The 27,103-nt window shown below is 38.0% G+C and overlaps 1 protein-coding gene across 3 annotated transcripts in view; it reads left to right on the forward strand.

The window, feature by feature from the left end:
* The window catches only part of LOC116707096 (zeta-sarcoglycan), a 54,699-nt gene extending 28,099 nt beyond the window's left edge, over window positions 1-26,600 (forward strand). For 2 of the 3 annotated variants that reach the window (XM_032544255.1, XM_032544252.1), the window contains 5 exons: window positions 7,209-7,296; window positions 8,565-8,687; window positions 9,007-9,079; window positions 24,108-24,231; window positions 24,874-26,600. In XM_032544255.1, coding sequence (XP_032400146.1) covers window positions 7,209-7,296; window positions 8,565-8,687; window positions 9,007-9,079; window positions 24,108-24,231; window positions 24,874-25,065 — 600 coding nt within the window. In that variant the 3' untranslated portion in view covers window positions 25,066-26,600. The remainder of the gene's footprint in view (window positions 1-7,208; window positions 7,297-8,564; window positions 8,688-9,006; window positions 9,080-24,107; window positions 24,232-24,873) is intronic. The other variant, XM_032544254.1, reaches the window with a different exon arrangement.
* Window positions 26,601-27,103: the final 503 nt, after the last annotated feature.

A 27,103-nucleotide genomic window follows, 5' to 3' on the forward strand; every position in this document is an offset into this window, starting at 1 on the left:
GTAAATTTGATTTTTGAGGGACATCGTTAGAGGAAGTGGCTCGATAGTGAGTACAATTTGCTACAGCAGATTGAGAAGCAACTTGGAATTGCCCACTCTTGCTCTTTGATCTTCTGGTTGGAGTTAAATGTTGATTTAAATATAACAGTTGTGCGCTTAGCAAAAGCAAACACCTCAAGGCCATAGCAGACGCCCAAGCTGAACATTGGACAAAGCCAATTTTTCATTCTCCGGTGCAATACCACCTGCAGACATTTTTACTGTCTTGTTTTACAGACAGGCTGTGTAGTGGTCCCCTTATCTACCTGCACCAGAGATATTTGCAGGATAAAAGTCTTTGTGGTTCACTCGATATTTCTTACCTGAGGAAATATGTCAAGCACTGCTAGAGAGCGAGGATTATGGTTATCCAATGAGTTTACACCACCGTGCTCAGTGCTGTTCTTCAGTCAGATAACCACCGCTGATCAATAATCCATTACCACAAACAGCAGTGAACTCAGTAGTGCACCACAGAAGTTAAATATAGTTTTTTTTATTTATTTATTTTTATTCACTGAGTCCAAGCTGCTGTTGAGGCTGAGCTCAAAGTAGGTTTAGTTTTACTTCTCCTCTATTTGGCCAAAAACATCAACAATTGAGTTTTTATTCATGTTCATCAAATAGCAACCAGTGTAGGGGTGAGAGGCGTCCATGCTTTATAAAGTGTGGAAGCACTGTCAAAACTTTCAAAAAAGTTAATTAACAATTCTGATCCTAGGTACTCGTCTGCTCTGACAGCAAAAGACGCTGCATCTCATGTCATCGCCCAGACCGAAGTCACTTAAAGTCGTTCTCGCTCTAACTTGCGCTACTCTTGTTATGAGAAACCAACTTTCAAATAAGAAAGCAGAGAAGCTACTTTTCTTAAAGATGGACCTGCCACTTTTCATGAAGAATTAGGCTTATGTCTAGGACGGTTATTAAATTCTTGTGGGTCCATCCAATTTTTAATGCACTTTTTGTTGTAGGTGTACAGACTAGCATTCAGTTTCTGCAGACAGTATTATGCCTAATATAGTATATTCAAGAAGAGGGCCTCAAAGATGGCCAAACATTTTTATGCTAATTATTTATTTTCAGTTATATTGCGCTTTGTTGTTACAATGTCTGCTGGAATTTTAAAAGAAATGTTCAGAGTTAAATGAATATTTGAAATGTAGTTTTGTAATTTCATTTTCTTTGAAAAGCAAGACAAAACAGTAAAAAGCACATTCAGACTATTTAATTTATGCTGTGATGAAAAATTGGAAAAACCACATTTGCTTATTCGGCTTCGAATAAGTTTTTCATTTTATTTGGCTTTGGCCAATAAATTTCATTCCCTAATAATCTGTGAATACCAGGTGGAAATGGCTCCGCCAGTGTTTTGGCAGGAACTCTGATGCTGGCAGCAAATCACAGGCTAAGTAGCCCCTTGGATCAGTGCTCTCGGTAACATGTTGTTACCGTGTTGAAACGAGAGCTGGTAACTTTGCTTTCATGTTGTTTGCACTCCCTTCCAAGTAAAAGGAAAAAAATGCCTATAGAGCAACAAATCTGTTTTGTAGATACTTTTACAAGCCATTTGCAGTCATATTCTGTTCTACATACCCATTTTGCACTGGTATTCAATACAACTTTATAATATGGCTACAATTAAGCAGAAGTTTGCCACCCATGTCAAGAAATACACTGTTAATATCTAAAAATGTAAACAAAAACAGATGAAGTCAAGTCACCGTCCTCATCAGCTTTGTTTTTAGCAGCAGGCAGCCCTTTTTAGGCAAAAAAAACTCTAGTATGCTACATACCCAGCACTGAACAGCAAACCAACAAAGTTCTACTATCTGGTGAACATAATTATTCAATTATTAAATTAAATAAGAGCCAGATGTTTTGCTTGGAGTTGGAGGCAACTAAAACAGACTTAAAAACAAAGTGAATATCGGACATATCAATTGTCAAGCGACCTGAACACAACTGAATACTAATGTTACTCCATATCTTCTGGATATTTTTTGCTTTAATGACCAAAATTAAGATTTTATTCACATGAAAGAATAATTAACTACATATCTAACCAAGAATCCACAGTTTTCAGTACTGGACAGTTTTTGATACTTGCTATGTCTCCACCACTGGAGTTGGCACTTGTTCCGGAGCTGATCCCTGTCTGTCAAATCCGACGGGCAGATGGATGGATGGATGGAATAATTTGTATATTTTTCTCACCTTGGGGGCTTTCCCTATGCATATCTATCTATCTATCTATCTATTATCTATCTATCTATCTATCTATCTGCTTTTACAGATGACACATTAATTCTTATGGCAAAAACAAGCCAATATGAGGAACATAAAAATATTTGACAGGACAACCATAATATCAAATGTTTAAAATCCAGTTTACAACTGGAATTATAAGTGTAAAATGGCCACACAACGGCTCCAACTACACGTGATAGATACATTACTACTATGCATGTGAAATCAGTCCGCTTTCCATACATTCATGATTTCAAGTGTTTATGAAAGCAAGTGTTTGAAGTTTCTGTGTGAAGAAAGTGAAAGGGTTAAGAAATGCCTGCTCAAACATGGTGGATCGAGTAATGCTTGTTCAAAGACAAATATGTTGTCTGTGAACCTTTACTGTGGCTGTTGCAGCCAAATAACACACATGATTATTTCTGTTTACCGTAAAACTGTTAGCTTTAGACACTAGGAAATGGACATCTTAAGTCTTTATCCAACTGGATATGTTAATACAAACTGCGGTTCCGTTTTCAGATTTTCCTATTTCCTGAAGCTTCCCAGCTTTCACATTTGGATTGTTACAGAAAGTTTTATCTGAGATTTTTCTAACAGATCAACTAGTGTATCAATTGTGAATCCACACCGACTTTGTCTCTGTTTTAGGTAATAGTTAAATGAAAGATACATTATTCAGTATAAAATATTTCTTTTTACAAAAGTCATGTTTTATCATGTTTTGTTTTTTAATTTCCTGTAGATTTTCTGCAAACACTTTAAAGGATCACACAAAGGAGTCTTGGGTTTAGCTGACTTTTTCCTTGCAGAAGTCAAATTTCTGACATATGAGCAGTTACAATCTGTTGCTATATAATAAATAAATAACTGCCTTCCTAGTATAAAATGCCTTCCTAGTATAAAATGAATGCAAATCCTAATCCTAAAGAGCCTGCAATGAACAGAAAGATTAACTTGTCGAAGGATGCAATGTTTCTTTAAGAAGAGTGAGGAAGTTTTTGGCTCAAATAATTGCTTACTTGGTATTGTTTTAACAAGTAATTCTTGATACAATTGTATTCATATTATTCTCATTTTTAAGTTTTGCACCATTCATTCAATTTAAAATCAAGAGAAACTCTGAAATTGCATATTGCATCTTTCCTCCACAGTCTGAGAAACATAATGGTGCGAGGCAACACAGTGCCCAGATACAGCTAATCGAATCTCTACTGTTCAGAGTGTTAGCTCTCCTTATCGCCTCTGGGGACCCTGACTCATTTATAAATAGCATCAGATGCAGGTGTATCTTTATTGGAGTGAAACGTCTCCTTCACCAAGTCTTACCTACTTCCATTGGAGATGCGTGACAAAGATGAGTGTAAGCACCAGTTCTGAATGCAAGTCTGCAGACGAGGGCTCAAACCACCGTCACGTTTAACTCCCAGTTTAAAATCAATAGCTTTTTGGAGCAAACTGCAACAGCAGCAGTGCCTCAGAGGTTTGAACATCCTTCAAACCAAGCTTGCTAGAACCAATTTAGTTTGGCTAAGAGTATTACACTGAATTATACAAGGGCCTTTTTTAATATGGCAAATATTGAGTATGCCTGCAAACATGTTCCAAAACAGCCTCTACCCTGCATGGAAGAGCTTGCCTGGATTTGGATGAAGAAAATTAAGACATAATAAGCGTGTCTTTTCAACTTGTGACAAATTCGTTTTCATTAAATTTACTTCAGCACAGAATGCAAATTAGCTTCAAGCACAACAATCAAAAATAATTAAATTTCAAACATATTTATGCAAATATTTGGTTAGGATTACATTTAAATCCTGAGCAGTGCCCTTTATCTATGTTTTAAAGGGCTGCATTTTATTTTACACTCATTCTCTCACGGGAAGGCAGTACCATCACATGAGGTTGCCTTGTTTGAAACCATTTCAACTAAGCCATGCGCTTGCTTTTAGCTGTGATGGTATTCATTGTGTGCAGGGAAGCATCCTTTGCCGTACAGCAGCCATGGTAATTTTTCAGTCTGACGGGGTTCACTGCACCTACAACAGGCTCCATTTATGTGCATTCACTCTGATCTGCACTTGACCTTCCTCAACAAGCGCAGTAACTAAAAAGCCTTTTATGTGATCCCAAAGGCCCCTCAGGAAAGAGTTTAAGACCTACAGTAGAAACTCTTTAAAAGGATGCTTCAAATCAAGAACTCAAATTTCTTCATGATTTGTTCATGATGTGCATTTATATTGGGAAGGCGCAAGCAGGGAATGAAAATGAACTGAATGCCCTTTCCAAAGTTAACCACAACACAAACTTCAAATAATCTGCTACAATTTAACGCCTCTCTTTTGGGAGAGCATGAACTCAATCAAACCTATTGGGCTGAATCATGCCATAAGTATTATTTTAAATGCTAACTAATGTAACTTATGTACAAATAATACAACAGTAGAAGCAATTGGCAATAATTGAACATTGTGAGATATAATGTGGTTGGGAGTTCAAATCATCCACCCTTTGAGCCATCAGTGGATTTGCTTGTAGAGGCAAAGCAGCAAAATTGTTTGTTGCTTTCCTGCAGAGGTCAACTTCACTGCACTCTGACAAATGCAAATTGCCTTGACAGTGCTGACATTGGAGGAAAAAAGAATCCAAAATGGAGGAAGACATTGCCACAAATGAGATGCAGCGTGGTTTTCAGTCAGTCCTGAGACAGGAGTGTGTTGTACAGATACATTCTCTTCAATAAACTGTGTTAAAGCTGCACTTATAATTCATAATTCGCTCTCACAATATAAAAGTTGATATGAACAATGGGTCAAATGACTCTGCAGTTCTCCTCAGAACTTAACTCTTTGTTTCACTCTTACCGCTTTTGTCAGTGTCTCTTTTGTACGCAGCAAACAGCTGTTTTCAGTAAGAAAGTTCTGATGACTGTGTACACTACCATTCCAGCACAAAATACCAGACGGACCATGTGGTGAACATAGAGAAGCAATTAGCATCTCTGAAGTTAGTTATGACCCAAAACAGAGCTAAAAGGAGAGGGAATATTTGACTTACTTTAATCAGGTGGCCAGAGACACAACTCCAAATGAATGCTAATGTTGCACTGTATGTGCTGGATGTGTTAATAGGAAATTATTTATACATTATCGTATCAACTTTAAAAAGTAAGATTTAATCAATTTTGTGTTAAAGGCTTGTTACAGCTGCACACAACTGTTGCTTTACAGTTTTTCTCAGTCGCTCAGGTCACAATTGGCACTCTTGAAACTGCTTGTTCGGCCTTCACATTATCTAGTCACGAGATTAAAGCAATTTTTCATTGTTTTTATCAATTGCATGCATATACAAAAGCAATTGCAATTTAACAATGTACAATTGTCTGCTGAAACATATATAGGCATGAGTTCATTGAACATGTCTACAAATGCAAAATGGTTGAACTCATTGTCAAAATCAATTAAAGTTTTCCATCCAGTACATTCCAATTGTTCTTACAGATTGGTGTTGTGAATTTGTCCAGAATTGATTACAGTAATTGCTCTCAGGTAAATCTTGACTTCCACTGACGAAGGAGATTGTGTAAACATTAGCCCGACAGACTGGAACGTTAGGACCCCATACCATTGTGATTGTACAGGAAAAAGTGTTTCCTGTGATAACCTTTACTATGTTGACTTAATATTAATTTCTTTTTGCTATAAAATGGTTTTGTTTTTCTTTCTGAATCGCAATGACAGTTTAATTGGTTGAAAAACCTAAAATAAAAGCATAAATGTGACCTCTGTCCAGTTTTGTGTCGATTGGACAAACATTTAGTCATTTATTGCCGGATTTGTGTTATATCACCTGCAGTTTGTTTGCATATATAGCGCCCCCTGGTGTTCAATTTGAATGTAACTTTCAGGGCGTGGTTCAGGTACTTATGAGGACATATGTTGCTTGCTCTGGAGGAAACTACTAGAACTGTTGGGTCTTTGTAAGTTCTGGAGTGTGGTCTATACCTCCTCTATCTGTAAAGTGTCTCGAGATAACTCTTGTTATGAATTGATACTATAAATGAAATTGAAATATCCTGAGAGATTTGTGATTGGTCAACGAATATGTGATTTATAGTAAAGTGTATGTAATGCCACTCACCTAACTTGCGCTTGTAGTGTAGTGTAGTCCTTAAGGCTTTTTTGTAGAGCACCTTAAGCTGCTCCTGTTTGGGAAATTTTAAGTCAATCGGGCTTACGGCGTGGGGGGCCCATAGAATATGGTAGGTTTACTAGGTACCTCACAATACTCAAAGTATATCACATTCTTCTTCTGAAGAAAATAGTTTTTCAGTTTCCCAGATATTTTTGAGTGTAAGCCCAACACAACACACATGTGTGCCATCATGCAAATGTCAATCAGCCATTGTTGCAAAATGCAAAACTATTAGAAGGCAGAGCAGGACCAGAGTTAAAGGCCCAATTTCAATGTCCACACTCACAGAATTGCAGACTTTGAGGTGTCTTCCCGGTAAGTCTCACTGGCCCAATCCCAAAGTAAAGACTCAGACTTAGTTGATCTCAGGTGCTAAGTGAGTGAGTGTGGGAGGCCACATGGATTTCGATCGATATAAATGGGATTGGGACAGCACTTCACAAGATCACATGTTACCTTGGCAACGTTTAATGAGAGAGAATGGGGATTTAAAGGATAATTCTTATGTCATTGTACGAACGCATCTACTTCAAAAACTACCTTCTTAGATATCTGGTTTAACTGTTTGCTTGTCTACAACTTGTCTATCTTGTCCTGTTGGACATGCCGCTCCTGCTAAAGGGATTCCAATGTAATATTTAAGATCCTAATATAACATATTACTTTTCTATTTTCTCTTATTCCCTCTCTCGGTCTCTCTCTCCTTCCCGCATTCATGCTTCCCCTAGGACAGCTTGTTGGTCTTGGGGTCAAAAACGAATGTAACACTGAACGCCAGAAACAGCCAAGGCCAGCTGACCGGTCAGCTCACACTGGGTGAGTGTTCAGTTTTGACTACTGTACCACTTTATTTGGAAGCCTTTTTTATTTATTTTTTTAGATGATAAATCGCCACTTGCCTTGGACAGCTGGTTGGAAATACCTCCTGTGACATCACTGTCCGGGGTGTGGCCTGACAGTAGTTTTTTTATGTCTTTGTGCCCTCCAATGTTGAAAGAATCACATAAGTATCTTGGTTGTGTGTTAATTTACACTTAAGTTCAGCCAATTTATCTGTCTATGTACAGCTTATTAAAAAGTGATCTTAGATTAATCCTGCCATTATTGTAAATTGCCTGATCAGTCTATATTCTTTGTCTCTGTGCTTTCAGAAAAGATTCTCTGTACTTTCTTCCAGACACTAATCTCTGATGCAATTATTGAAAGGGCAATGGATTCTTCTTATTATCAAGTTTAACCATCAGTCAGTCCAAATTACAAAGTCATTAACATGATTAATGACCACTGGAAAGCAAATGACCTGCTTATTAACATTAATAGCTATTGACTTAGCCAACATAAGTTTAGAGTTGATGCTGATTTGACGAGACTGGTGATATGACACTTTTTGGTCACGCTTGACCTTCGTCAGAAAATTAGTGCCGGCTTTTGTAGAAAGTGCATTTTGTCTGAAATGAGATGAAACTTGGCGAGAATAATTAAATTCCCCAGTCGTCGCAGCCCATGGATTAATGGAAGGGAGGAGAGGAGAGAGTGCGAAAGGCAGACGTTAAAAGTTTCTGTATGCACATCTGGAAAAACACCAAAGTCTGGAGTACAGGATTGAATATTCCTCACCAGCGGAACAGATTACTCATTTTTCTCCATCCATTGTAGAAGCACGGCGGATCCAGCTTGGTTAGGCGCCTTTCATTTGCAGAGCAAGCACTCTACACAGTATTTCAGCTTGCTAATAGTGTGACATGCCCAAACATAGTTTCCCAAAGCGGATTTACAAAGCCATGAGGCAACCTTTATTTGACAGAGCCATTTACAAAAAGAATGTTATTGTTAGCATTGCAGATTCTAAAACTTTTTCGGTGGAAAGCTGTTCTTTAAAGCTTTTTCATTATCAAACTAAAATGTATGTTTGGTCCTGGAAGTGTTTATAAAATATTGAACAATGTAGTGAGCTAAACAAATAAATAAAAAATAGTTTGAAGTCCGAGTCATATAGTTTTATTTCCAGCACCTCACGAAAGTATAATTAACAGTGTTTTTAAAGTATTAGCTTTGTGTTGATGGATGTGTGTCTCTCTCTGCAGGACCTGATGCCGTGGAGGCCCAGTGCCAGAGGCTGGAGATTCGAAGTAAAGATGGAAGCAGACTGCTGTTCACTGCAAATGAGGAGGAGGTCATCATGACAACAGAAAAGTTCACTGTCACAGGTAATAGTGCTTTACTTTCAATTTCTAATCTTATGATGTCTAGGAAATGGAAATCTTTCCAAAATGAACGGGTCTCAGTCTCTGTATTTTGGTGCGTACCAGGGTTTGATTGACAGCTTTTACACCAGGTTAAACAAACCAAACCAAATATTCCAATTTGTTTGAATCAAACAGATTAGGTGTGAAAAGACCTAATCAATTCCTGATACTGTGCTTTAGACACATTTAAGTCCGTGCCAAGCATTGAGGTTCAATAACAGGCCTTAGTAAACTCATGCTTGGCTGTCTTTTTATGAATTATATAAGTATGTTTTTCTAGGCTCGGAAGGCGCTGTGTTTGGACATTCAGTAGAAACTCCCCTGATCCAGGCGAGAGCTTCTGAAGACCTGAAGTAAGTTCATATTCATTTACTTAACAAAAAGTAATTAAAACTTAATGTCACATGTTCATATCCTGTTGTTTTAAATTAAATGTTTAAATAATGGCGATAGATATTCCATGGCATTTCAAAGTCAATGCCTTTGCCAAAAAAAAGAAGCAAAACGTGGCAGGAACCATTATTCACCAGGATAATTATTTTCAACACAATCTTGTAAACTCAAACATTTATTGGTCTGCTCGTTATCAACAATTTAGATCAATTTAAAACCAGATTTGACTGTTATTTCAATTTCACAGCCCAGGGGTGAGCTAATTTGTTAGTTATTCTCTATCGCAGTCAGGCATTGATTAAAGCATGGGGAGAGCATGGAGAGAAAGTTGGTAGGGTTGCGATGCATATTAGAGTCGTACACTCCCGAGCATGTGATCCCCACTGCACTCCGCCTGAGGCTACGAGCCCTGTGTCGGTCCATTAACGAGCTATAACGAGTGTGGTTTGTTGTCCACCTTACTGGTCCTGAAGGGAGGGCTGAGATCAAAGTTGGCACAAAAAGCAGTGTTCTGGCATCTAATTCCTCCAGAGTGAGAGGAATACTGATGAGGTTCACTTTAAAGCAAACACACACACACACACACACACACACACACACAAAGACACAGCATTCACACACACACAGGCTCAGCTCAGGGGTGACCATCTGCAATGTAGTCAAAATTTTAACGAGAGGAAACCTAACAGGAGACAGTTAACACTCAAAAACGCCAACATGATGCTTAGTTCAATAGGATTCCAATTTCTTTCATTTAAATCCACTTTTGCTCAAAAGATATTTAATCTATGCGTAGTCAAAGTTTGATTGTGTTTGTGTGGTTAAATTTAATAAATACTGCATTTATAAAAATCTTTCTTGGGGCTATTACAATAGCTTCCAAACAAGCAGATGTACAAACCTTACAGTCAGGGCTTTAAATAATTGTTCCTTATTTAAACTTAATTTATTTTTTCAAACACCATGTCAAAGAACCTTTTTATATTTAGTCATACAGTCATATTAAACGCTAAATGGAGAAAATTTAATCATGCGGGTTATTATTTACATGAATTCAAGCATAACACCATTTTTGTGATGTTATTTCTTCTTATTCTTAGCGTCTGATTAAAGACTTATTGGCGTGTGGGAAAAGTAAACAAGCCGCCGTTATTGCACTGGCACATCAGTAAACCTGTTCACTATTGTTATTGGAAAGGAGTTTTTTTTGTTTTAGCTTTTAACTGCTTTTTTGCATGCTGCCTTTCCTGGAAAATATACACTCATTAAAATGTTGTTGAAACAGAGGTTATATGTAATCTAGATTTCTAGAAAAAAGCTAGATGACATGCAAAAAATGCACACTGTAAGGACGGAAATGCACGACTCAGACAGGGAATCACAGGTGAGTAGATTTATTCTTCCAAGAATAATGCAGGCAAAGGTACAAACGGAGCAGGCAATAATCGTTGTCAGGAAACAGGCAAAAGTCCAACAACACCTGAAAAACAAACACAAGGAAAAAAAACACTGGAGAGAGTGACATAAGTACATCTATAATCTGGCATCGGTGAGTGGGAATGGTATTTAAGCCCTGGGAACTAGGGAAGCTGAAAACAACAGGTGAATTAAATTAGGGGTGGAGATGGTAATCATACAGGCGGGAAACAAACAAAGGCAGGAAGACAACGGAAATGAATGAAGACAAAGTTGATTTCAAAATAAAACAAGAAGTCCATGAAAACAAACAGAAAACATGCAACCAACTACAACAGAGACTTGACGAAACCATGACAGTAACCTCCCAAATCTTCTTATCCACCAATCTTCTGTTCAGTTTTATCAGACGCTTAGATGTCTTTTCACATTTATGTAACCAAAACCACAGTGTAAAGTTTTTTTTCTGGCTTTGAAGAATTCCCCTTTCAGAATATTATGTTGCTGTTTTTAATTAGATAATGTAATTTGTCTTATGGCAAAGTAAGAAATCATGGTTTGGTAGTCTGATGATTCATTGGCTTGTACATTTAAAAAATGTAAAGCTGGCTACAGTTTAAAGTCCCTCAAAACGTGGTTCAAAGTATTTCAAAAGATAAACTACAAGACAAGAAAAAATATATATATATGGCATAAAAATGTGCTTTCATGGGCTTCCGGTTGGAACATCAGCCATGACGGTCGCACAGTAGAGAGCTCCCGATAGAACCCGCGAAATTCAATCAAAAGCCCCTTTTATATCGAACATACAGCAAGAATTTACTTTAAAAATTGGGGCGACTCTCCACCGTGAACTAAGAAGTGACATATGGGTCTTAACAACAGACTGGTTGAGGCGGAAAACCGGATCGAAAAGGCCGAAGAACGGATACAAACCTCGGACGATGCAGCGTTGGAGATGCTAAAGCTACACGTGTGGTTAGAGGAGAAGCTAACAGAAATGGAGAGCCACAGCAGGCGCGATAATCTAAGGATTTATGGGGTAGCTGAAAATACCGAAAAGGACTCCGTTGACATGCTGTCTTTTGTGGACAGACTTCTTCGCGAAGGCCTTCAACTGTCTGACGAAACACAGGATCTGCAAATTCGGAGGGCGTATCGCTTTCTAGGCCCACAGCCGGCAGCTGGTGCACCGCCTCGCTCTATTGTGGTCAAGTTTTTGAGCTTCAAGGTGAAGGAGATGCCACTGCATAAAGCGTGGGGGACGAGAGGATTCAAATGGAAAGACGATCAGGTAAACCTCGATCATGATTATCCGCCATCGATCATCGCGAAACGGAAGGAATATGTCGACGTCCGAAAGGCCCTGAAAGCTAACAATGTGAAGTTTCAAACGCTGTTCCCCGCTAGGCTACGAGCGATGCACGAAGATGGAACCAGAATATATGACTCGCCAACTGAAGCAGCCAAAGACCTTGTGAAAAGAGGATACGTGATCGCGACAATGCCAGCACCGCCACCGGCAACGAAAAAACTATATAAGAAAGTGAATAATTTCATGAAAGAAGTGGGGATAGTAGACGTATGGAGGGAACTGAACCCGACAGGGCAGGACTATACTCACTATTCTGGGGAACATAATGTTTACTCCAGAATAGACTTAATTCTGATGTTCAAAAATGATATGTTTCGAGCGATAAACTGCGACATAGGAGTAAGTGCACTCTCAGATCACAATCCGATATATTTGTCACTTAATCTTAATGGTAAAATAAAGTCTACCCTATGGAAATTGAATAAAATTCTGAATGACATGGAAATTAGGAATAAATTGAAGCTCGAAATTGAATCCTATCTGGAGTATAATGACAATGATGCAGTCTCACCAGGTATATTATGGGATGCTTTAAAAGCAGTGCTAGGTGGGAAAATTATTGCAATTTCTTCTAATGTAAAGAAAATGAGAGAACTTAAATTACTAGACCTCGAGAATAAACTTTTCGTCTTCTCCACAGGATTCGGTAAAGACAAAAATATTCGAAATAAAGGAGATAAATGAAATAACCACACAGGACATCCAGAAAAAACTTATTTTTACAAAACGGCAATATTACGATATTGAGGGAAAGCGTTTAAACTTCTGTCATAGAGATTAAAGAAACAACAGGCGGAGAGAACAATTTTCAAAATTAAACACCCTGAAACAGGCCAAATCGAAACTAACCTGGAAAAAATACAACACTGTTTTGAGGAGTATTATCGGTCACTATATTCTCAACCACAATTAGGAAGTGCAACGGATATTGACTCCTTTTTGTCTTCACTAAATCTACCTAAAGTCACAAATGATCAGAACGAGAAGCTAATCTCAAAAATTTCGGAGGAAGAAATTATATCCGCAATTAAGAGATTAAGAAATGGAAAAGCCCCCGGAGCAGATGGATTCACTTCAGAGTGGTATAAACTCATGCAATATCATTTGGCACCGACATTAATGAAAGCATTTAACGGGGTGCTCGAAACGAAGACTATTCCTCCTTCATGGAGAGAAGCTATTATTTCAATTATCCCCAAAGAAAATAAAGACAAACTTGTATGTGGTAATTATCGCCCCGTAAGCGTACTTAATGTCGACTACAAGTTATTTACTTCCATATTGTGTAAACGTCTCGAGATAGTGTTACCTGAACTTATACACAAGGACCAGACAGGCTTTATTCGAAAGAGGCAGACGCATGACAATATTAGGAAAGCACTTCTGATAATGAATCATGCCAGACAATGCAAATTAGAAACTCTAATAATAAGTTTAGATGCCGAAAAAGCGTTCGATTCAGTACGATGGACTTTTTTATATAAAGTAATGGATGCATTCGGGTTTCACTCTGACTTGATTGGGACTTTTTCCGCACTGTAAAACAAACCTACTGCCAGAATAAAAATAAACGGAGACCTGTCTAAATCTAATAAATTAGAAAGAGGAACCCGCCAGGGCTGTGGTGCGTCACCTCTACTTTTTTCTCTATTTATTGAGCCCTTAGCGCAGTGGATTAGACAGACCACAGAAATTCAAGGGGTTTCTTTAAAATCGGGCGAACAAAAATTGGCTTTATTTGCCGACGACATACTAATATTCTTGACAGATCCCACTCACTCACTTCCTAAATTAATGAAAACACTGGAAGAATATGGCTCTTTCTCAGGCTATAAAGTCAATGTCACTAAAACTCAGGTTTTAAAGCTGAATTACAATCCGTCCACAAAGATCAAAAAGACATACAAATGGAAATGGGAATCAAATAACATTAAATATTTGGGAGCGGTTTCGTAGATCCATCAAAATTTTTTTGATGCTAACTATGACCCTCTAATCTAAAAATTAAATCGATTTAAAAAAGGGGAAAACAATGCCCCATTTTTGATCTGCACTCCCGAATAGTTTTAAATTGGGATAAATCCTCCCTGTTTTTGTACTCTTTAAAGTTTCCATTGGAAACTCAAAAAATTTTGATGATGGGAAACATATGGAAAAATTTAATTGGGCAAAAAAAAGGGTAGGTAAATATCAAACCTGCATTTGATGAAAGAAAGGGGGGGGCCCTTTTCCCTGCCTCAGGGTTTAATTTTTATGTGCGCAGACTGCCCTTTTAATCTTCTTATTTCACCCGTTTTATTTGGCGGGGGGAAGGGGGTGAAATGTCTTTATGAAGGTATCCCAGTCAGGCCCTTTAAAGCAAAAATTAAAGTAAAAGAAATTTATAACTGAAATTTTATAAACCCCTTTGGAACAAATATGCAAATATTTTTTAAGGTGGTGTGTATATGATTCTGATTCAAACAAATCCCTGGGAAAAAGTTTTAAAATGCGGGTTTAAAAGGGAATTCGACCATTACCTTAGAAAGGGAAATTATGATTTTGAATTTTTCAGAACAAATAGGTTTTGGGGAAAACGATTTCTATAGTATTTACAGGTTAGGATTTTTTTGAACAAAATATAAAAATATCATTGGGGAAAAACGATTTGGGTTTTTAAGACTTTCTTATCACATTACATCTCTTCCCTAAGTGGGTTGGTTTCTAGGTTTACGGGATACCCGGCAGGGGAAAAAACCCCCACACGAGTACATTAAGAGGGAGGGAAATGGAAAGTAATTTTCAAATTTTCGGTGAAAGCTGGGTGAATATTGTTGAGTACAATGGAACCTTGCTCGAACACGGGCGTGAGTTTGGTTTGGAAGAATGAATTTGGTTTTTAATCACCCCTATTAAAAAAGCAAAATTGGGATGGTGGACATGCGGGAGGTTTGGGGTTTCCCCGGGGACCCGGCCATTTTAAATTTTTCGGGATCCCCAAATGTTAAGCCCTTATTGGTCCAAATTTGGTAAAAATATTAAATATATTTGGTAGAAATTACCCTGCCTTTGAAAATGTGTATTGGGAAACGTGATGTTAATAAAAGGGAAAAAAGGGAAAGAGGTTACTGGGGATACTGCGCAGCGATAAAAAAAGCAAAACCGGGGAAATGGTTAAAACCGGACCTCCCCAACCATTGAAATTGGTCAATACCCCAGGAAATCTACAGTATGGAAGGGCTTTTCCTCTCAGGAAAACAAGAGGGCAGTTTTACAAAAAATGTCAAAGTGGTCTGATATGCAAAACCCAAAACGGACTTTGTAGAATGTTGTTTTTTGAAAGAAAAAGTTTTTTTAGGTGCCTTCCCCATTGTTTTTTATGTAAAAAGTTTGAAAAAAAAAAGAAAATGAAAAAATTTAAAAAAAAAAAAATAAAATAAAAATTTAAAAGTGCTTTTCCCATATTTTTCATTATAGTAAAAACCAATTTAAAAAAAACCCGTGACTTGAAAATCATGTTTAACTCCCGTTAGACCAGTGCTTTTAGTTCCATGTGGGAGCACAAAACAAGAAATCGCCGCCAATTATCTAGTTCCTATTTTAAAATTTATTTGACAGAAAGATCAGTCCCATCTTAAACAGAAATAGCACCGGTGTGAAACTTTCCGCTGCCTGGTCCTTTTAAAAGTCCCAAAGCGGCACTTTTTTTTTATAAGCCCGAATTAAAATTTTGAGGGAATAGCCTATGATTGGGTTTCCGTTTAAATTAATTAAACCCTGATATGATGACATCAGCGTTTAAATTGGCGGCAGTAACTGAAAAGACTCTCTTTTTACTAAAAGAAAAATTCTTAGACACCCATCTTATCACACTCTTTGACATTTTTTCTCTATTCCAAATTGCCCATATTTCACTCGCCCCGCAAAACTAGATTTGCTTTTTTGGAAACAAAACCCGGATGTTTCTCTAAAACGCCAACAAGTGTAAAAAAAGAAAAGGGCAGTTTTATTGCGTTTTTAGTAAATGGGTCGGGGGTTTTCCAGGCACATTTTACCCATCTCACCACCAGAAACCCACTCACCACCTGTCTGATGAAGGTGCTACTTGGCTCACATCCACGCTGCCCTTCTTTTCCTCTTTAAAGAAATATCATTCTCTTTGTGGTGGGTTTTATTTCTCTGCATGCCAACAGTAATCTGGGAGAAAAACAGAGCAGAGACAAAATCAAAGAAATCCACCTGAGATCTTCCTTTTCTTTGAAGCACCTGTTCTTCTCCCTGAGCGCTTTATCTGTGTGCGCTGACACTCAAGTTTGTCTTCATTTGTCATCGTCATGCTGCTTCTGAATAATTGAATATACTGTGTATAATAATTCCATTGGCATGTACATTTATTTACAAAATATTTTAAAGTATCCTTGTCCACTTCATTGTCAAAAAGTGTACAGGATTTCATTCTGTCCTTTCGTGTAGGTGCAGCCCATTAGGGTGAATGGAAGGTGGTGTGCAGGTTTATATTGCCACTAGATCCTGAATGATAGAGGGACTCACAGACACAACGGGAAGACCCGAAATCCTCAGCACAGCAGTATAATTCAGTCAGGTTCTGGTCAAACACACATTATTAAGGTCTAAAAATAAATGTTAGTTACAAAATGACATTAGCCTTCTGTTCATATTCATTTCGGCATTATTCTTAAAGTGGGTCTAAAGCAGAGTTTTGATGTATGGCTGAGTCTTTTCTCTTTTTGGGACCTTGTAATGTACTGTATTTTGTAATTTCTGCTTGTTTTCTTCTAGTAGATGCATACATAATGTTCAATAAGCATACAGTATTAATATTGAGGTACTGTTATGTAAATTATTATAAGACTTTTTTGCTCTTACTGTGTTTACTATTTGAGTTTTTATCTACAATTAGTAAAAACGTACTGTATGCACTACATAAAAGGTCAACTTAATTGATCTTGCCCAGGGAAATGCATGTAGATCATGTACAGTAGTATAAGCACAAGAACAGATGCGTAGTATAGATTAGTAACTTAAAAAAATTACAATATTATGACAAATTAATAGGGCTGTCCCCTATTAGTTGACTATTCAACTAATTAGTTGTTTTGGTCTTTGTCAACTAAGATTACCTTAGTCTTCATGTTAAATTAAATTCATAACTTTCCAAGAAACGTATAAGCACATCTCTGGCTAACACAAGATGTAAGTGATGCTTTTGGCTTCTTCCTTGTGGGGAAAATCAGGTTTCTGGTTCTGTCGATTAAATCAACTAATACATTAGTTAGCAAAATCATACGAGTGAGGGACAGCCCTAAAAATGAAGCATGAAAAACAAAAACAAAAGGTTCTATTATAAACACTATAGACACTCGACTTTACTCCCCGAAAAGTAGGAGGCACGTTTGTGTATAGTGACTTGTGAATAATTGCACTTTTTCTGAGGAGCTATCAAGTATAGAGGCCTTGATGTTATCTGCAAGGGCAGTGCAGTTATAAAATGGATGAAGTCCTGCAGTAGAGATGTGTCAGTTTGTCATGTCCTTCTCTCAGCTCACAGCTTCATTACCTTTTAGTCATAGCTCTTGTCAGGCTCTGATCCGCTCCTTCACCTGACAGTGACCTCTGTAGTTTGGTTTTACTCTCAAAATACCCTCTGGTACTGAGTACGAGGACAGAAATCAAGATAGTCCATTGCAGGAAATTTGGCTCTGGTGATTCATGTTTTGACTCCGTTAGCTTCCCACTCAGTCTGATAATAGTAGAGTCTTCCAACCAGAAATTACAGACCTATATATGAAAATATTTCTGTCAATTACATAATGAGATCATTTTGTGTCTCCGTCTTGAGAATGATGCTCTGATTCCTGATGCACTTCTGTCCCAAATACATCTGAATAGGTTGGGAAGCTGTGTGATCAATGCTGGGATATTTTTCTTGGTATTTTTCTTGTGTCACCGAACATTCCCTTATGATACATTCATCTTGTTTGTCACAGTCAGAGAGACTTTTGTATATGCCATTGACGTGTGTGGAGGACAGTTGGTAGGTCATCTGATCGATGCCACAAAAAGCCTTCAGATTTCAATTGTGTCAATAACAAAGTTGTCTGTAAGTTGCTGCTTAAAAAGTACATGGGAATCTTTAGTGGATAAGTGTGACATTATGAAGCAAAGGCAGACCAGATAGGATTTGAAAGCTCTCTGCTTCTTTACTGTCCAGTGCATCAGAGAGCATTATTATTATAAAATTAACTACTAGATTAGTTATTAGTCATGCGAGTGTTAGTCGTCTAGGAAATTCTTTAGTCGAGGACAGCCCTAAAGATGAAGTAGACACAGAAAATAAAGGTTCTATAATAACACTATATACACTATCAAAAGCTAATAAACAATAAAATTACCCTTTGAGTTTGAGTTTATAAAGTATTTTATATAGTGTAATAGGGAGTAGAATGAACAGAATGTATAGGAAAACAGCTTTTCATTTCATTTTCTCCAAAAGTCTGTGCTACTAGAGCTCTCCCCCACTCCAGGTTTAAAGTCTGTTTGCAGTGCGGCCAGCCGCGAACCCCTCTCTAGATGTTGCGTGCAGCTTTCAGGACCGTCTCTGCAGTAGCTGTGTCCACCACACAAGAGTGACAGGTTCATTGGGAAGATAAAGGCAGAACAAAACCACTCCTCTTGGTCAGACATTTGTATTTCCAATTTGTTTGGGTTGAGAGTGATAGTTGATAGTGCAGCAGGAGTGTATTCTTTTTTTTTTTTCTGCTAGTTTTGACTTTCTTTTGTGATGGTCTTGTTTGGCCATATGAAAAATGTTTGGACAGCAGAACATTACATACAGATTCTGTGGAGGGCGGACGGGCTTATTTACAATCATACTCCTCCATTTATCAGTATAGATAAACCACTATCATCTATCATTGCCATACACAGTTCGAGTCAAATCTTTAACTGTGATGCAATTAACCTATGTAAAGTGGCCTATAAGATCATTGGCGGTAAACTACCTGATCTGTATCACAATTTCAAAGGTTTGAGTCAATACACTTGACTTTCACCTTTTGGAATCTCTCCGCTAACAGAGTAGATAATGCAGTATTTAATCATTATGACTTCAGCTACATTTGGTTGTGTGCAGCTCTTTCTTCCATAGCTCTGCGATAGTGTTTTCTTTTGTGGATGTAAAGGTAATTCTGATTGCAGTATGAAACGCTGGTCTGTTGTAAACAGCCATTATGACAGAAAATATCTATAGGTTATCTGTAGTAAGGGTGTTTAGAGTTTTCTGGATGGAGCCAGAATCCCTGATATATTCTGAGTACAAAGAGCTTCTTGTTACTGATGAGGATGGCGCTTTCTTTAACTGATAGCCTGCTCAGTCAGTCTAATGATCTGAAAGTGTTTGCACACAAACTGAATATAGCTTAATTTGTTAATCTCAAAGCTGCTTAGTTAAGTTCAATGTCTTAATGAATAACACTTTACAGCTACCACATTTTTCTAACAATTTCCCAGAAATCAGAATCGAAAAGTTTCATTACCAAGTAGATTTGCACATGCAAGGAATTTGTCTTGGTGATTTGGTGCATAACCATAAACACAGCGCAAAAGTCAGAGATAATATAAAATAGAAACAGTTACACTGGAAAATGTGAAAAATAATACAAAAATTAACTAATTCAGAAGGTTCCTTGAATGGTTTATGTAGTTGGAACACTGTCCCCATTTTCTTCCTGAATTAGTACCCATTGATAGTGTAGTTAGTGGCAGGTCATACATAACATGCAAACTATGGAAAGTTGGTTTATAGGCAAGCACACAGTTCAACAAATATAAGGTAAGTATGTTAGCAGGTATGAAAGAGATCGTTTAAAATCAAAAACTGAGCTCACAACTAACAACATTCAAATAACGTATAACTTAGGAAATTTTCTCTTTACCTAAAATCCCCAATTATGCAGTTACATTTGCCTGAATGCCAGCTGAACTAATGCTAACTAGCTGAGCTAATGTAATCAACCACGTCACCAAAGAGCACCTGAGTTGAATTTGTTTAAAATAAAGTTGGCTGCCGCTGGAGATTTGTGATGTGTAGATTCCGGCATTGCGTCTGTTTTATAGAAGATGTCGAAAAGCACATCAATTTTAAAATCCTAAACCTGCCTTCTCAGCTCAACTCAAACCAGCTGATAGTGTCGCTGTGACTCAGCTGTCGCAGAGGCTGGTTTTAGAAGAGACTTTACCTGTTTAAATGGCCAGTAGAGAAGTTTGCTGGTAAAGTGAGCTATAAACTATATAAATAAAATGATCAATAATCTATCTTATTTCTATGTTACAAACAGCTGTACGAAATGGCAGAGTTTGTAGACGAAGCCTCAACAACCGCCCAAAAGCTGTTTAACCGAGACATGGCAACAGCCCAACGACTTTTCTGAACTCAACGGATTTGTTTACATCGGTCAACCCCGTGGCTCTGTCCAGGGAGGAGGTCTCGCGGTAGATTATCGCTAAATTGAAAGTCTCGCCGGTGTCTGTCCCTTCTCCAACTCCTCTGAATCTGCTGTCTGCAAGTCCCACTCCAACCATCATTGCTGCTGTCTACCGCCCCCCTAAACCCAGTAGTGTGCTGTATAGTATTTGTTTTGCAGTTGTATAGTATTTGTTTTGCTGTATAGTATTTGTTTTGCTGTTTAGTATTTGTTTTGGTGTTTTATTATGTATTGTATTTGTTTTGCTGTTTTTAATATATGAATTCCCTGTGCGGTGTCCTTGAGTGCCAAGAAAGGCGCCTTTAAATAAAATGTATTATTATTATTGTTAAAAGCACGGTATACGGTGGAAAGAGTGACTGAAGAGAGGAAGCGCCCAGCGGCGTCACAACAAAGCGGTGACTCCGAGAAATCAAATATGTTTTTGCCGATTCATCTCTAGAAATGCAAGTGTAGCAAACATCTCACTATCACTTCACGAAAGAAATGAGACAGTGTATCCAGCTACAAACAAGTCTAAAAGTCAGACAATAGGACGGAAGTGCATTTTGCAAAGAGTTATAGCTATGGAGACGATACACTGTCTATTGCTGTGTTCTATTATTTATCAGAGTCGGAGTTCCAAGTAGAAAGTCAGACATTGCCTAGCAACATGCCCCTTTCCCTGAAAACGGAGTTCGGGACTTGGACAACCCTTGTGGATACCAAGCAAGAATTCCGATATCCAAGGTCCGAGTCGGATTGTTGAGGATAATGCAATGCAGCAAATGTCTTTGTTGATGTTGAATTCTGTTGATAGTTGAGTTCCATTGCTCTGATTGGTCTATCCAATTGAGTGCAGAGGCATAGAGCTCAACAGTCCATAGCGGGTTCCGGAAGTAAAAATACAATGCAATATCTCCATTGACAATTGGAGTATAAGCCATAAAATAGTAACCGTTGATGGTAGACTTAAAACCAGCCACCACACGACTAAGCAAATGTACATGCTCATATAGATGCCAAAGGTTCATGGGTCACCGACCTTGTTTTGAGATAAATGTCTTTTTGTTTTTTTTAGCGATGTCTTTGATAAGTACTTCATTACCCAATCCTGAACAATCCCACAACCCCACAGTGATGCCTCTGATTGGTGGAACTCATTTTGGTGAGGAGTGGGAGCTGTCGGTACCTGATCTGTGCGCATGTGCAAGATGAAAATCCTGTTTTACAAGGATTTACGACACTGCACGAATCACCATTTGTTCCCTCGCTTCTACCGATAGCCTCCACCGGGAAGCTAAGATTAGTTTAGCTAACTAAACTAAACACTGGGATAGCAGTTTATAGCTGATGTTACAGCTGTTATATATTTAAATGGTTATTTTTTAGGTTCTATTTTGAGGGTCTTTTAAAGTTATTACATGCTGTCTCAGCTAGCAGTTAGCCGACTTAGCTGTTAGTTAAACATTAGCTTCCTTTATTCAATGGTGTGCTGTGGTTCATGGGATGAGTAGTTCCTTTTCTGTTTGTTTTTCACTCAAAATGATATGTTGTATGTTTATGATTCACTTGGTAGCTGGTTAGCCTAAGGCAGGGTCTAAAACTCTTTGTATACGGATTTTTCCAACGTCAATGGGAGAAATGAATGGAAAATTTACTTCCGGAACCCAAGGTCTCTCGGACGAGAGGCGGGACTGTTGAGCTCTATTTTGGTTGAAACACGCCCCATAGTCAGGCTAAAATCTGAGTATGACAACGTTAGGCTATAGTTCCGTAGTAAAAGAAAATTGTAGAACCATAAAAAAGCCCTTATCAGCTTCTACTGTCGCAACATCACAAAAAATCGGACACAACATCTAACATTTAAAATTTTTAGCTGAGGTTCAATGTTAATCAACAAGTTATCTAACCGTAAGGTCTATTTAGAATTTTTCCGGTGCTTTCAATCATTCTATGATAATTATCAGTAGACGGAGTTTATCTCGTGTTTAAAATTCAGTTTTTTTCGGAGCACTTTTAAGGTCTTTGTTGACATTGTCCATGTTGGCTTAAAAGATAAGGTTCAACTCCTGACCTTGGAAACAGCCGTTAAATAGTTAAGTTCACATTTTATGTCCAATTTCATGTGTTTCACATATTTTTAATTGTATGCGTTTAACATTATGTTTAATAGTCATGTTTACAAGTCAGCAGTAATGTGAAATTAGACCTCGTACTGCTTTTGGAGCTTTAGAAACTAGACCATGATCTTTCTGAAAAACATGAAAATGGAAGTAGTCTGAGATGGTTATAAAACCCAAGAGACATTTTAAATTTAATTTAATGTATCATTATGGACAGTGTCTGAAACAAGCACTCTTGAAAATGGAACACTTTGCCTTCTGGCAGGATTGCCCGAGTTGTGCGTGCGTGCGTGCGTGCGTGCAGCGATCATGCTGACAGAACTGCTTTGAATAGAGTGAAAATATCACACGCAGTATCACATTATCACTTGCTTCTTCTTACTGCACAGCTCAGTGCAAAGTCTTTTAAATGGGTTTTTAAATGACTCCTCTATTCAAGCCATAGATAATCAGTGGATGCTTGAGAAATAATTGTGAAATATACCAATTTATGGAGCACCCGGACACGGATTATTGTGACTCGCGAATGAACGCTGCGGTTCGGGAGAAGAAATGGTATGTTGTGTTGCTACGGGAGACGGCTGAGGGTGTTTTTAAATACGTTAATTTTTTTACAATTAATTTCTTCTCACTTCTCTACAATAAACAATCACGTCAATAAGTAAGTTGAAAAAAAATCTGCTTTTAGGTTGGACAGAGAGAAAAATGTGCAGTGGAGTAGTACAACAACCACAGAGCAGACATCTTTATTTCTATGGCATAAACTGTCCCAGGTCAAATGCACATTTTACAGATCCTCTCCAAACTGTATCTACTAAAAGCTGATTTAAAGTCAAAGAGGCTTTTCAAATGCAGATGAAATTAATTTCGCTCCCTCCTTCCCAATTCCAATAGTGCATAATCCGAAATGTGTGTCACTTTCAGAGGGTATGGAGATTTAAACATTTTCAAGACGGCTCCTTAAAGTCTTCCATTTAAAATTAATTGAAAACAGATTTGGGGAAGATGGGGGAAGAAAATCAATTTAAAACGGTTATGAGTTATGAAAACAAATTCCACATTGATTGGCTCTTGCACTTTCACTATGTAAACAAATAGACCACGGGAAGAAAATGCAAATTGCATTAGCCTGTGTTGCCTAAGGTCAGAATCAGCTCATACAGTTATGGGCTGTTTAGGAACCTTACTGGATTAGAATAAAGACAAGAGCTACTTAAACATTAACAGCAGTTTTAATTTTCCACAGGTAAAGTGGTTGGTATTACTAACTAAATTATATTTGTGCAGCAACAGTCTTACTCGAAATATTAATACGCTGGTTTGTTTTTTCAAACAAGACATTTTGATTCCCTTTCTAAATTCCTCACTGCCTTGGGTCTGTTATGAAACTAATACTATGATTTGAATTCCATCATCCTTCCCCAAACAAGTAATTCCACAGGGATATTCCAAAAGTAGGAGCTGAGTCAATTTAACCTTGAACATCTTGTATGTTCCGCTATTAAACCACACTGAAAGGCAAAGCTTTAGTACTGCAAACATCCAATGTATAAACGGAAATAATTGTTGGTCCCTACACGAAATTTCCAAGCTCATTTTTTCTTTTCAGGCTTGAGTCTCCAACACGGACCCTGACCATGGAAGCTCCCAGAGGGGTGGAGGTCAACGCTCCCAAAGGGCCGCTAAAGGTCAGTGGTCGAAAGGATCTACAGCTGGAGTCCACAGAAGGAGAGGTGAGGAAGATTAGAAGTTATGCTCGGACTGGAAAGTTCCTCTTTTGTGCCCTTAATGTGTATCCTCTTTAGTTTTGTCTTCATACATTTTAAGTGATTTTTGTATTTTATGTCAATGTCACAAATTCTGTGTTTCAAATAAGGCTTTACAGCCAGAATAGCTCTGTAAGGCTGTACTTTGACACAGTGTTGCTTTCAATTAAATTCTAATTTCAGCATGCTAACATGCTGATGTGTAGCACGTATAAATTTACCATGTTCACCATCTTAGTTTAGTGTTAGCATGCTAACATTTGCAAAGTATTGTACACATTATGAAATCTAACCTGTGCTAGGTAAAAGGTCAAGCGCTCAAAAGTTATTACAATTTATCCTAAAGGCAACATGCATGTCTGAACAAGAATCCATTTTGGATTTAAGATATTAGAGTCCGCACCAAACGGGACTGACTAACGTCACAAGCATGGCTAAAGAATTGGGCATTTTGTGTTCCAAATAAAAATATATTATAGAGAGATAGAGATTTTTATTCATTTCTTATCCTAACCGGATCTCATCAGTTTGAGTTGGTAATGCATCACTTCAGGGCACCTCTGGCTATTTGAATGACTTCCAGCATGTCTCTGATGTTTTTTCTCCCAGATACTTTTAGATGCCAACACTATTCAGCTGGGTAGTCTCCCGCTGGGCATCTACACAGTGTCACCCAGTCAGGCCTCCAAGGAGCAGGCTGTATACGAGGTGTGTGTCTGCCCCAGTGGCAAGATCTACCTCTCTCCTGCAGAGACCAGCTCCACTTGCCAGGCCATGAGCAACATCTGTCTCTGGAGCTGACCCGGTAGCAGCATTGGTGATGGAGGCCCCCTTTAACATCTGCTCTGGAGCTGTTGAGTTTGAGAATCCTCCGTTGGTACATTTGACGGATAGTGAAACTCACCTCAGCGGAGATGGATCTTGGACTCTGATCTGAGTTCAGATCAGTACAGAAGCATCCGAGTCCGCTGTGTCCCTGTGATGGTCTGTTGGACGTCAGAACCCCTGACAGTATTTGAACAATAGCAGCTCTCTGAAATCCATTTCCACTACCTTATATTAGTCAAATGACACACCCTTTATTTTTCTACTTGGTTTGACTTGCAGTGACTGTTTTCAACATTCAGAAAGAATACATAAGAAAAGGTGAAACACAGTGGCCTTTAGCTTTGAAAGAACTTATATTGCATCTAAAAATGAACCTGTCTTTGCAATCATAGAGAAATAGCTAAAGGTTTTTAAAGTTGTGATGTTAGGAAGAAAAGTAAGCACAATTCTATCATGTTTCCCCCTCAAAATCCAGATTGTTTTTAGTAATTTCATAGACATTTTAGTTTTTTTCACAATGTTAGCAGCTGTGTTATTTGAAATTAAACATGTGTTTTTATGTGCCCCATATTGTACTTAATGATTAACTGTGATTAAGACCAGTTAAAACAGATACACATGCGGTTTTGAATGTTCAGGTAAAGGTTCACAGGACTTCCTCACTTTATAGGTAATTATTCTACCTTTTCTTGATGATGTTACTACAAAATGAGAGATGTTCTGTAGGGTAAGAAAACAATCTCAGTTGTTTGATTACTTTAAAGCACTTCCACTTTGAATGAATTTTAAATTCTGGGATTTAGAAACCGCAGTTGAGGTCTTACCACATGTTCTATTTAGTAGCTGTTCTAGAGCTTTAATTTTATTTTCATATGACCATTACCATGGCTAAGAAGTTAATTAAATTCACTATTAATACCGATAAGGATCACGTGTTGTGATCAAAAGCTCTAGAACAGCTACTAAATTGACCTTATGGCAAAAGTTGTTTTTTTAATATTACTGTATAATTACAAAATTAATATTAGTATTAAATTGCTAAATTTGAAAAAATAAATTGTCATTTTATTACCTGCTATTAACGCTCACTTCCCTAGGAGGCAGCGCTCCACTGTGGAGTTTGACTGGAGAGGCTGGCTGACCTTGGCACTGCAGCTGAGAATGAAGCAGGCGGCCATGTGTCAGCAGGCCTGCTGGTGTGAAATGCCTCGCTCCACTCCACTTCCTCATCCTCCATCGTCGCCTTTTGGCAGAGACTGGCTAGTTTGGTAAGAGCCATGATGGCACTCTAACAAGAGCTTAGCTGCCCTGCCCGCTACCTGCTATTATCCTAATAGTTGGCTGAAACAAATACTGAAGTGAACTGAGTAGCTTGGTACCTTTTTGGGTTGTTTTTGTTTAACAATTTGTGAGATTAGGGTTGTGGCCATTCTGGTGGTATTTTTGAACAGATAACAGACATATTTCTGAGCATTTCTCCAACACGGGTGTGACATAGATTTTATGATTAAAATCTACTAGAAACAGTTGGAGCTGTTCAGGATTTTGCAAGGTTTGCTGTGAATAAACTAAGCCTCATAGTGACAACTATATTATAGTGTAAGGAGGACTACTTCCACTCTTGGTTATTGGTAACCAGAGTACAAAGTCACATGATCCTGCGGGCCCCGTGGTGGAGGGATGAGATGGTAAAAAAATATGGTTCTGCCTGTATAGAATGCCTGCCATATTGGTCAACACAATTTTGGTTTCCACAAAGTGGTTTAGTGATTACAGGAAAATTAGGACTATTTAAACCAGATTTAGAGGAAGGAGAGAAGAAGTTGAAGGAAAAGGAAAAAGATTAAAACAGGGAATTTTAGGCTAATTCAATCAGGAGAGACATGTTTGCAGATATGCAAAAAGGTTTATTATACAGCGCAATAAAAAGTACAAAGTCTTTGGAGATTAGACTCCATCGTCATACTAATAGTTCATGTATAGGGGTAAAGAACCATCAGACCCCCGATGG

The sequence above is a fragment of the Etheostoma spectabile genome, chromosome 19, assembly GCF_008692095.1.
Source record: "Etheostoma spectabile isolate EspeVRDwgs_2016 chromosome 19, UIUC_Espe_1.0, whole genome shotgun sequence".
In the NCBI taxonomy this organism is placed as follows: domain Eukaryota; kingdom Metazoa; phylum Chordata; class Actinopteri; order Perciformes; family Percidae; genus Etheostoma; species Etheostoma spectabile.